The 11,936-nt window shown below is 37.8% G+C and overlaps 1 protein-coding gene and 1 long non-coding RNA gene across 2 annotated transcripts; both read right to left on the reverse strand.

The window, feature by feature from the left end:
* LOC116250198 (probable xyloglucan endotransglucosylase/hydrolase protein 23) lies at window positions 1-1,682 on the reverse strand. Its single transcript, XM_031623685.2, has 3 exons — window positions 1,318-1,682; window positions 609-802; window positions 1-468 (listed from the first exon to the last, which is right to left on the reverse strand). The coding sequence occupies exons 1-3, from the start codon at window positions 1,609-1,611 to the stop codon at window positions 63-65; spliced, it is 894 nt and encodes a 297-aa protein (XP_031479545.1). The 5' UTR covers window positions 1,612-1,682; the 3' UTR covers window positions 1-62.
* Window positions 1,683-3,707: 2,025 nt separating this feature from the next.
* On the reverse strand, window positions 3,708-6,638 carry LOC116250199 (uncharacterized). The gene is made up of 2 exons (XR_004171347.1): window positions 6,428-6,638; window positions 3,708-3,924 (listed from the first exon to the last, which is right to left on the reverse strand). It is a non-coding gene; the product is annotated as an uncharacterized LOC116250199 (long non-coding RNA).
* Window positions 6,639-11,936: the final 5,298 nt, after the last annotated feature.

Raw genomic sequence — 11,936 nt, forward strand, 5'->3', positions numbered from 1 at the left:
TTGTTTCACAAGGGCCAAATTTATTTGCATAGATAAGATGTAGTCATACAGGCACACATTAGTTAGGTAAGTCCACTTGAACACTCCTTTGGCAGACCCTGAGGAAATCTCCCCAGATCATTACAGTAATTGTATACCATGTAGTTTTTCTGCACCCATGCCAGCTTCTCTTGATCTGCATAGGAATTGACAAGGCCCTGGTTCATCCATGTTGGTAAATTCCTTCTTCCATGACTGTTGATCCGTGCGGCCGAGCCGGTCCGCGCACCAGCTTCAATGGTCAGATCACGAAACTGAGCAGTGAAGGGGGCCTGACTCCAGTCTGTCTTGACCAACCCACCCCTTGTAGCCCAGTCCTCTGCATCCCACAGGCTTGAGTACAATCTCATGGGCTGCTTGCTAGGGTATGGGATGCCTGATGCCTCCATGTTCTTGTACACTCTTACGGGTGTTCCATCCACGTAAAACCTACAAAATGATTTTGTTTAATCAAATTATATACATACACATATATATAAATATTTATTTATATTATGAAGCATACTTACATTATATATACTTGCATACATACATATACATATATATTATATATTATGAGGCATACTTACATTATTTGGTATGGGTTCCACAGGATGGTGTAAGTGTGGAAGTCCTGGGTAGGGTCGAACCATAGATAGAACTGCTGCTCTCTGTTTCCCTGGCCTTCAGTGTAGAGGTTGGTGTGTAAAATGTAGGGCTGGCCACTAAGATTTCCAAGGAACTCCATATCCACCTCATCATGTTTCGGGCCTTGGCAAGATAGCTGCATGGACAATTACTAAAATCACGACATGCGGATCCCATGAGATCCAGATTCGATGGATTGGATCAGATTAAGATTCGGAAAAGGTTCCTAGCAGAGTCGGAATCTGAATCTGATTGATATCCAACTGAAATCCAATATTCAGAACTTGAATTTGGATTCGGTTTAAAAAGATAAAGTCGGAACCCCAGGAGAAATCCTTAGAGTTATAGTACAATCTTGCAACATCGTTTTTTGGACTCCCATCTTAAATTTAAATGGCTGCAAATTAATCTATATAAAACATATAAAAGAAAATTGAAATAAACTGGCTATCTTTGTAGCTTTCTTTTATATTAATGTTACAAACCGTCGCAAAAAGGTACATTTTATTGCTAAAAAACGCAGTCGAAGCAATTGTCTTTGTGATAGTTTTTAGTAACACAAAAACTGAAAAACAACCATGCAGGCATAAACCTAAAAATTCATTCGTTAAATAAAGATAGCTGACACATTTCAATTTAAATTATACGCACATAATATGCTGTGACGGTACCGGCAGAGTTTCCCGGAATGAGCTTCAGCGTGACGTCGAATTTCCCGTAGAGAAACTCATTTTTGGACTGGAAGCCGGAGCCGGAAGCCCTGTCCATGGACAGACTGAGCTGCTGGCCGTCTCCGGCAATGACTGCACGTCCACCGCCCCAGGTGACGTCCACATCTCTGAAGAAATTGGACGTCGCCGGTTGGAAGGAGAAGAAGGAAGCTGCTGCCACTAAAACGAGAGATCGAAGAAGGAAGAAGTTGGAGAGGGAATGCATGTCTCCCATCTCCTTGTAGGATCAGAATACGAAGAAGGAAATGGTTTCGGACAAGCGGAGAGTTGTGTGCGGAGGCAACGTAGGTTGGTGTAGTCTTTATAGACGAAGATCGGGGGAAAAGAAAACCAACTGTTTGGAGATTGAATATGTGGTGGAAGAGCAAGCTTAGAAGGATAGTGGGGCATTTGGGTTGTGACTTGTGAGGGGGAAGTGAAAGAGATTGGTCGAGGGCTCTGACCTGAGTAGTGGAAGTCGCCTCCAATATGATGGCGCAGGATGTTGATAGGCAAGACCCACTAATGCGCCGGTGGGGAGTTTTGATTGTGCCAAAGCGTTTCGCGGACCTTAAAAGTTTTCTATGGTGCTGGTGCTGCTGATGCGTAGGTCGGTTTAGTGCGCCGCCCCATATAATATATATGTATATATATATATATATCCTTTTATATTTTGTACATGTACTTGCACACACACACACACCAAATTTTTCTTGCATATGATCATTCTTGATGGGATGTCAATAGTTTGGTTTAGATTGGATATATCGGATCATTTTAAAAAAATAAAAAATAAAATTTTCTTAAAAGATTGGATCCGAATCAGATTTAAAAACTGATATCAGATTGGAATCAGATTCAGATATATATAAATATCTGATATTTGAATCAAATTTAGTTTAAAATAAACGTCTTATATTCAATGTTCTTACATTTTTAAAATGGTCTAGATTTGGTTTGAAATTTGGATTCAGATTTGGATATGAATGTCAAAACTAGATTCAGATTGTGAAATCGGATTTTGGATTGAGGTTCAAATATAACTTTTCTTTGCTCACATTCAAATCCAAGTATGTGATATCTAAAAAATAGATATGATGAAGAGCATATCTGATTAGAATTTGACATCTCTAGTTCTCCACATGGAGGCATGGCCATATTGTTGGCAAAGATGTCAAAGTTGGAGATTCCTTGAATGCCATATGTTGAAGATATAGTGCACTTTATTGCCTCTCTAGCTCAATTGAGTAATTCTTAGATCCAAGCATCAATATTCGTAGACCTAATTAGTGACGTTGTCACGTTGGCGACAGTATAGAAAAGGAAGATGCTGCGGTGGAGAGATATCCACCACCACTAGTTGCAGAATCATTTGTGGCTTTGCCAGTATGCATGCTTTTCTCCACGGGTGGAAGCAGGTGGATCACCGTGGGGCAGAACCCATTCTTTGAAACGTTAGTTTAGTTTTAGTGTTTAAACTTGGATGAGCTTGAGTTCAGTTATATGGAGCAGCTCCACAACTCATTGCCCCATGATCACTTGAGCGAGCAGGGGTCTAGTATAGCACCTGGGGCGATAAACCTACCTTAAAAGAGTTTTACCACTAACATCTTCTTCTTATCAAACTTTAAATATAAACATCATGAATATCTGTTATTTTGTGTACAGTCTTACATGAGTATTTTTAGAAATATGCTGGTAGGTGTATGCCTACTTATCCCGAGCTTATAACTTGAAAACGAATGAATGGTTAGCTTTCGCTGACAAACATTTTTCAGATTAGAGTAAGATCCTGATACCTTAACATTGAATGTCGACTGTGCTTTAATATATACATGGACATCAGAACTCAAGTTTCCAAATTTCTAGCACTGCTTGATGATAACAAATATGAGGGGAGAAAAGGCAATGAAAATCCAACGGTTGATTGGGTAGCCCATTATTTCTTCTAAGATCCAAATTCATGTAAAGGTTGCTAAGATTGCAGAAAATAAATAAAGTACCAAGTTTCAGGTAGGAGGCCAAACATGGTAGGAGTAAATAGACCCAGCACATGCAAAGATCCAATTCTTCCAGCTGGGTTCAGCGTTCTTGGAAGAAATAAGACTTTTACCAAACAGTAGCATGATTTTTGGTGTTCACAGGAAGCCAAGAACATAATGTTCACAGGATAAAACAAGAAAATGCAGAGACAACTCCAAGGAAAGAATCTCTGACTCAGACGGACAAAACCATTTATTTGCGGCTGTTCTAGGCTCAGAATTGGATAAATTGCTGGCTCTGGTGTCGTCTGTTCAAACGATGGTTCATATGAATTAAGAGACGGCATCAGCGACGAGAGATCATATTTATTCATTTCAATGGAAACAATAAAATTACATTATAAGAGCATAAAGATATGCCATTAAGCAGAGTGAACTTTATCTTAGCAAGAGTCAGTTTAAGCTACTTTGTTTCAGCATTCGTCTTCGCCTCCTCTTCAAGCTTCTTTCTCCAGTACTCTTCCAATGGAGGACCGAATATTGCCTTGCCAGAGACAACTCCAATCCTGCAAGAAATCATAAAATGACTCATGAAACCAAGTAATAAAGGAAATCAAATGGTGACAACTGCAACAATCAAACATAAAAATTTACATAGCCAGCAAAATTATATGAAAAATCTACTTTCTTGTGAGTCCAAAAAGACAATGTTTGGCGAAGGCCAACAAGTTTCAGAGCAACATGAATAACATGGCCCTGTCAGGCTGACATCCTTAGTGCGGATTAGATGGTCTCTGATTTTTGTAGCTGAATAACATAAACGGCATTTTCACGTGCAAGAAGTATCTCCTGGAGGCTCCAATGTTATAAGCTGGAATGCAAGACAATCTACTGACAACTTCTAATCATCCTTTTATACTTTCCTGACTTCCTCACATTGATGATTCGGAAGATTTTCTTCTCATCTCATCTTCCACAACATGCATGTCACACAAACCTATATCTTTACAAAGATATCACAGATTTGCATACAGAATTTAAAGCATCTTTAGACATATCAACAGCGTTCTCTACCTTTTTATTTCTCATTCTTGCTCTCTCCTTTGCACTGGTTCTGAAAACCGATGCTATTTTCTGCTAAAGTCCTATAACTAATGATATACCATACTCAGATCAATGCTATTCCCGTTTAACCATGAAAAAATAGAAATTTTAATGATCAAGGGCATCAACTCCTCACACAAGGAAAATTTTTCATCCAACCTTGGATAGGGGTAGGAATCCAGTGTAGGTAGCTTACAGACTATAAGATCTCCAGCCACAATGAATATATTGGGCTATCCACATTATCTGATCAGAGGATACACCAAAACTTGCTACATGCATATGCACCCAATATGCTTAAAATTTCCATGCACCATGGCATGTGGGACCAATATTGCATAATCACACGATATATCTTCCATTGCATGATTCCAACCAGACATATTTTGTTCCTCGATCAGCTACACAACTTTGTTCCTTGAACCACTTCAGATGGTTTCTAATGTTCCCATTCTTCAGTTCTATATGACATAAGTTAGGAATACGTTCAGCAGATATATTCAAAGGAGTATTTAGTTAAAAAGGGTCCCCATTATTGTTCAACCTCACTCTAGCATGATGATACAACCATGGATAAGTGCGTGAAAGTCTTCAACTTATCCATGTTTCCATATCCTCCGTGGAACTGGTCTAACCATTAGAAATAGGTGGGAATTAATTCACTATAACAACAGAAGAACGTCGAGAAAGAAAATTTTTGTGAACTTAGAATAGTCAACCAGCAGCTTGTATTTGGTAGAGAGATGGTCTAATGACTAATCAAATTATTTAAAATTACAGAGAAAAAAAAAAGAAAAAAGATGTTTCCAGTAACTGAAACTCAAGGCTAACACATAAATTTAAATAAAACCTCTAGTAGGTCTGAAATAACAGTAGGTAAACATGAAAGTGCAAATGTGTACCTAGAACTTGACTATGCTTGAAAACTGGAATGTTACAGCCTGCCTGGTGTGTTGAACTAAGATGTTCTCAGTTGTGTTAGGAGAGGTTGGGATGGGCGAGAAATAGAAAATCAAAGACTGAATTGTGCAACAGAATGGTCGTAATGGAGGTAATTAACTAACGAAGCAGCTCAGCAAGGCAGGCAGAAAGCATCAGATCGTGTAATGAAATAAAATACTGAGATCAGGAAGCTAACGTGAAGCACAAGACACTGGTAACTGGTAAGGGTATTAGATACTAACAAAGGATGATTGTCACTCCTAATCAGATGAACAAAACGAGTTCTCAGCTGGCTTGGCTCTATATTCCAGAGCACACCAACACAATCGCCCAAATGGATGCTGCAATGTAAAGTTGAACCCAAAACATCCAGTTTACTGCTTCAAAAAACCAGATAAGAACTACGAACAGACAATCACCATCAACACTGTTTTATTCCAAGTTGGACTAACATGGACAGAAACGAAAACTCATAGTTACCCACGAAGGATCCCATTGAAGCGCATGCAGGGGAGAAACCCTCATATTAACAACAATTTTACCAGAAATAGAGTGTCTCCTACTCAAACTAACCTCTCCCGTGTATTACCACAATGGAATCGAACTAAAAAGTTTTACAAGCTCAAAACGGCCAATCCAACACCAAGAATCAAGAGTCACCACGCAAGCAACAGTTCATGCCAACCAAGAACTCCACATTCCATGACTTACAATCGGAAACTAAAGATGGTGCCTCTCCTTCCCAACGTTCATAAACCAGAAGACATCGAAACCCACATCAAACTACAGAAAAAGGGTATAAAAATTAGGGCTTCAACATACGTTTATTAGAACAAAATTCAACAAGTCACAAACAGGTGTGCTGCATATATTGCAATTGAAAGTCTGAAGCCCCAAGTTAAGAAGAAAAAGAACGTAAAAAAGAAGAAGAATAAGAAGAATAAAAGCCCGAGCAGAAGACGCAAAAGGGAAAACAAAAGCAAGCACCATCAAGAAGAAAGGTTGAGAGGCCTTAGATCTTACAGGACAGCGCCCATGACCATCGGGATGTTCAAAAATCTGCTTCTTCTCAGCATCTCTCTCTCCCTCTTCCGCTCCCGGGGTTTGGGTAAGCGTGTCAGGGTTCGGGGAGGGGCCGTGGACGGTTCGGACCAACGTCGTTGGTTGATTGCTAGGCTCGGCCGGAAGCAACGTTTTCAGTTCATCTCGAAGAAATAACGCGGTATATCATTCATTCTCCGTTTGTTTCTTTGGTCTGGTTCTTAACGTCCCACTTATTTTAAACCAATTTTTAACGCAGTTTCAATCTGTAAAATTGGTATGGACTTGATCTGGTGATTAGTTCGTGGCGTAGAAAATGAAACAATTCTCCTTTCCTGAACCCGATAGATGAGATCTGGATTCAGGTTGAGCAAGAGTTGGGAGTGTAAGTGATCAGTTTGGATCTGGATCAGTTTTTATTTGACCCATTTCTTTTATTGGGGTTTTAGAATAATTAAGATCCAGAACAGGACCAAGGCAGTAGAAGCAAAAGGATGGCTTTTAGCTTATCAAACCATCAGATTTAGTTAGATAGAAAGTCCAATTTGATTTTTAATTGGATTTGGATTTAGTACGCATTTGGTTTTAGAACTGGCACTACATCCAAAGCCTGATCAAGGTCTGCCCAGTTGCATATAGATACGGAACCTTATGCCACTAAGATCCAGATTTTGTTTCAAAAGATGGGCCCTTGTTTGGTGGGTCTAAACCTGTAAATGACTACTTAGAAGTATTTCTCATATTATTTAGTTCTTCAGTTCTCTCTTCATTGGAAATTAAGGAGTAGTTTTGCAGTACCATTGCTTATAACTTCAAGCAGATACTGAAGCATGCAACTGCTGGTGTGTTCGATTTTCCCCTTGAACATGGTTGAAAGAATGAAGAGCTCTATAATTTACATTCTATATTTAATAAAGAGACAAGAACAAAAGTTTAAAATGTCAATTTAAGGTATTAATGTATTTAAATGTGTGAATTAACAGATTTAGAATGCATATTAATATGTATTGCCTAGTGATTTTTAAAAGTTCAGGTTCTTACATCATATGTGAGTACTTTACATAGTTAGTCATCAATGATTCAAATGGGATCTTCTTGGATCTTAAATAAAAATTAAGATTGGGTAGGTACATGAAGCAGATGTTTCAGTTGGCTTGATGTTCAAAGAAAATTTTGAAGACCAAGAAAAGTGAAAGAGCACGGTAGGAGATGTAATGATCAAATCTTAAAAGGAAGATTTTCAAGATCAAATGTGAGCAAAAAAAAGTCGTTTTAAAAAGTTCAATCGAAAGTTGGAAGCCATTACAGGTTTATAGCTTTTTAGATATGGACAAACCTAACAAAAGAAATCGATCAAAAAGATGTCATGTTCATAAACCGCATTACCAAGGATATTATGTCTGCGTTAGGGATTACAAGCAGATGTGGAATAAATACTTCTATGATCCACTTTTATTTTCGCTTTTACGAATGTGCTACTTGATTTGACTAATCTTCAATCTTACTTTAGCAGTGGAATCCATTTATATATGATGACAACAAAATCGAATTTGGTCTAATTCTGGTCAGCTAAAATTGCCAAAAATTTTCCAAAACCATGTCCTCATTAACAACTATGTTGGTAGTAGTCAATCAACTTCCATGATTAAGCCTCGCTCTGATTCCATGCATACATCATCTTAAAAAAAACCTGTTAAAACCAAATTATGATCTTTCATTCCTTTACTTTTCTCATTTCTTCTGTCTACAAATTTGTTCAATCAATCACCCAGGTTTTTCCAGACCAATAATCACCAGAAAGATCCGTTCTCTTGTTCTAGCTATAGACTAATTCGGCTCGCAAGTAAAAGCAGAAGGGAAGAAAACTGAAGATCTCTTTCCATTGTTCTGTTCTTCATTGAGCAATCGTTTTCACTTTTCAGACACGTATGCCACCGCTTTATGACTAAACAATTAGAACGTCAAGATCTCTTTATATGTATTTTGAAGATACAGTTTTGACCTCTCGGGTCATGAAAGAAAACCATAAATTTATTTTTTGCTATGAAGGAAAGAAAGAGTTGAATATCTAGAGAAGGAGAGAGCCGATAAAATGAAAATTTATACCAAAATTTGAGGACAAGAAGTCCCTCAATACAATAACAACTGCAAAACATAAGCAAAGAAACAAAATATACAATACAATGTACAAGTAAAACAAAATAAGAGTGGCGCAGAGAGAGTGGGGAGACGGAGCGACGCAATCACCCAGTCGCAGACGAAGGATGATGTCGTAGCCGAATGGCAAAATGAACATCCCCTTGCACAAAACGAGCTATTGTTGCGCTCTTTCCAAATGCACCATCAAGCTGAAATAAGCCACAATCTCTAGACACGACCCCAGAAAACCGCCAGGCGGAAAGAATGATAGAAAAGACAAAAAAGATGAATGAAGGGTGGATCAGAAAAACTACTAACAATGAAAGGTCAGGAAGAAGTAAGAACACTAAAGAAAAAATGGCAAGGGGTAAAAAGGTGGACCCGAAACTCAAGCGCGACGAGACAGAGAGAACACTGGTTAGCTAAGAGAGAGAAAGGGTGGTGAGAGGGCAAACACCCGTTAACTTAAACCACAAACACTTGGCCTTATTCAATTTTCAATGCCAAAATAGCATCTACGAAAAATGTTCGATGTCAATAGAACAATGATATCTACGAAAATCAAACAAAAGACATGTCTATGTTACATCACGTTATTCATCCAGCATCACGTTATTCATCCACCAATGTGAAAAGGACAAAGAGATATGTCATTCATCATTAAAAACAAACAAGTCTCACTTCCAACACAAATAGAACCTACACAGAAACATTGACCTGTTAGTGTTGGGTTGAAAACCACCGGCTTTTTGGTGCTTGAAGAAGTTTGCCTTTGCCGGTTTTGAAGAAAATGTTGTTAATTTAGCAATCAGTTCTTCTAGAATCATTCAATTATCAAACTACAGGGCATGCAAACCTAAAATAATTTACGTAGTTTATCGTTTCCTCTACCGTCATTGTATAGCCGATGTTTGAAATGGCTTCCCATCATCAACTTGTAAATTAAAAAAATTGTACTCTAAAATATCATTGGTTTACGTAGCAATCTGATCAACTTTCTATATGTTTTTCAAACGGAGAAACAGTTTATTTCCACTTGAGAGGTTTTTTTTCTTACCTTCTCTCTCTCTCTCTCTCTCTCTCTCTCTATATATATATATATATATATATATATATATATATATATATATATATATAAAGAGAGAGAGAGAGAGAGTCATTTAGGTAACCGATCAAAGCGATTTGGTTCATAATGATAAACAGTTAAGAGAAAAACAAGAAAAAAAAAAAGTAATGAGTATTTTAGTCATTATATTCGTTTACATCTTTTTCTCTTTATTTTTCTTTCGATTATCCGTCTATTTGAGATGGACGATACTGGTGGTTAGATGACTGAATGATTTTGCATAGTTATATATTTGTTTATTTGTATGTGTACAATCTTCATGTAACAATTATTTCTCAAGGTGTTTCTGCTTGGCTCGGAAATCACCAAACAATAGTGGTGCAATATCCATACGCCAATACTTAATTGTAGATGGATAACGAAGTACTTAAAATTTTCTGGCCACCCGAGCTTTCTATTGACAACAATATCTTCTTAAGGACAATTACTTGTTAAGTGGATGGATTAAAATTTAACATCACAGCATTTGGTCACAATATTATATAAGGATGTTACTTGTTTAAGTGGATGGATCAACTTTACTTAACAATTAATCGCATATAGAACATGAGGATGATGTACTGAGCCGCCAGGGCCCAGGAGTAGAGATCTGTCAAAGGGCGACATGTCGCAGCGTATTTTCTTTTTCCAATAGAGATATACAAACGAAAAAATATTCATTGAGGGGCCCCAGTTTCATATAAACAAATCGCATAATTAATCCATATTGCATGCAGATCAAGATAAGGCCACTTTGAACATGAAATATCGATTTTTATATTATCGCCGTGTCAAACTTGGTCATCGATCGTTTGGGTGGTCCAGATTTTAGAACCCAAATTGGTAACTTCCTTTTCTTTTCAAATTGTTATATTGAAAGCAAAATAAAGTCGGTAGCAATTGCCAATAACAAGAGGATGTGAAATCGTCCGGCCATCCGGATACTTGAACGGCCGGTAGTTGTCAAAACTTTAAATATGTGCTCGCAATTTCTAAAGCTACTTTGTTTAGAAGAAAAGAAAAAAAGTAGAAAAAGGTTTGATTGGACAATTGAAATTGTATGCGTAGCTGTACCAGCCCATTAAATTTACTTTATTTACGTGTACAAAATTCAATAATTTTTAGTTTTTTCTAATATATAAATGCTCGGTAAAATTTGACATTTAAACTTAAAAAAAGGTCTCTCCACTGGCTCCAAACAGATCATGACAAGATAATTGCCTTGTACACCTGAGGAAGTCTCGTAGGGTTCTAGCTTTTTCTCTAGTAAAGAATGTTGTCTACTTCGAGCTTCTTTTGAATGTCTGGAACTAATGAAGAATATGGTGCAAGGGATGGGACGTGTGGTGGATTGAGCTTCGGCTGGCTGCCAAAAAGCAGTTTGACTCTTAGCATATGCATAGGCATTCTTTCAAGTTAGAGTGGGCAATCTGTCGAGCCAACTCAAGCTTCACTCGAACGAGTTAGTGAAGAATCCGAGTTTGTGAATGAGTCGAGTTTAAATTACAGGAACTCAACTTGATCAAACTAGAATAGAGTGGGTCTCTGGGTGTTCAATCTGTCGAGCCAAGTCAAGCTTCACTCAAACTCATTTTGATTAAGTAAGTCGAGCTTGAGGTTAGTGAAGAATCCGAGTTTGTGAATGGGTCGAGTTTAAATTACAGGAACTCAACTTGATCAAACTGGAATAGGCTTGGCCTACAGGTAAGGACAAGAAGGGTTTTATGTTGCCAAGAGTGCAAAACACTGCGTTAGAAATTGAAATTAAATCAATCATATTTCACATCAGAGTTGGGTCTTGGGTGTTGCTGGATGTTGCCGTGGTTGGGACCGTAGTTAGAAATGTATTAGAAAATGACGCTAGGTCGTGTAAGAATAAGAAAGTCATGCTCATACTTTGATATTTGGAATTAGGTTCAGTTAATTAAGCATGTTTTTGGTGTATTACAATATATTAAGCCGTCTTTTGAGAATCTGCATATGCGAATATAGACACGGCCATGCTCAGTAGCGCTTTAGTTCAGGAATTTGATAAAACAAATTACCGTGGGGTTTGTTTTCACTCAACTCAAAAGTGCAAGTGGTCTGAGTTAGACTTAAAAGATTTTGTTCTTTCCAGCGTACTACATCTGATCACCGTTGGGTTTTGTGGAATTGGAATTAGTTCCCACCTCCGCTCCCTTCACATAGTTTTCTTTTACTTTTACTTTCTTTTTTTTAATTCTAGGGCTCCACAACGAGCCGAGT

Source organism: Nymphaea colorata, chromosome 3, assembly GCF_008831285.2.
Source record: "Nymphaea colorata isolate Beijing-Zhang1983 chromosome 3, ASM883128v2, whole genome shotgun sequence".
Classification (NCBI taxonomy): Eukaryota; Viridiplantae; Streptophyta; class Magnoliopsida; order Nymphaeales; family Nymphaeaceae; genus Nymphaea; species Nymphaea colorata.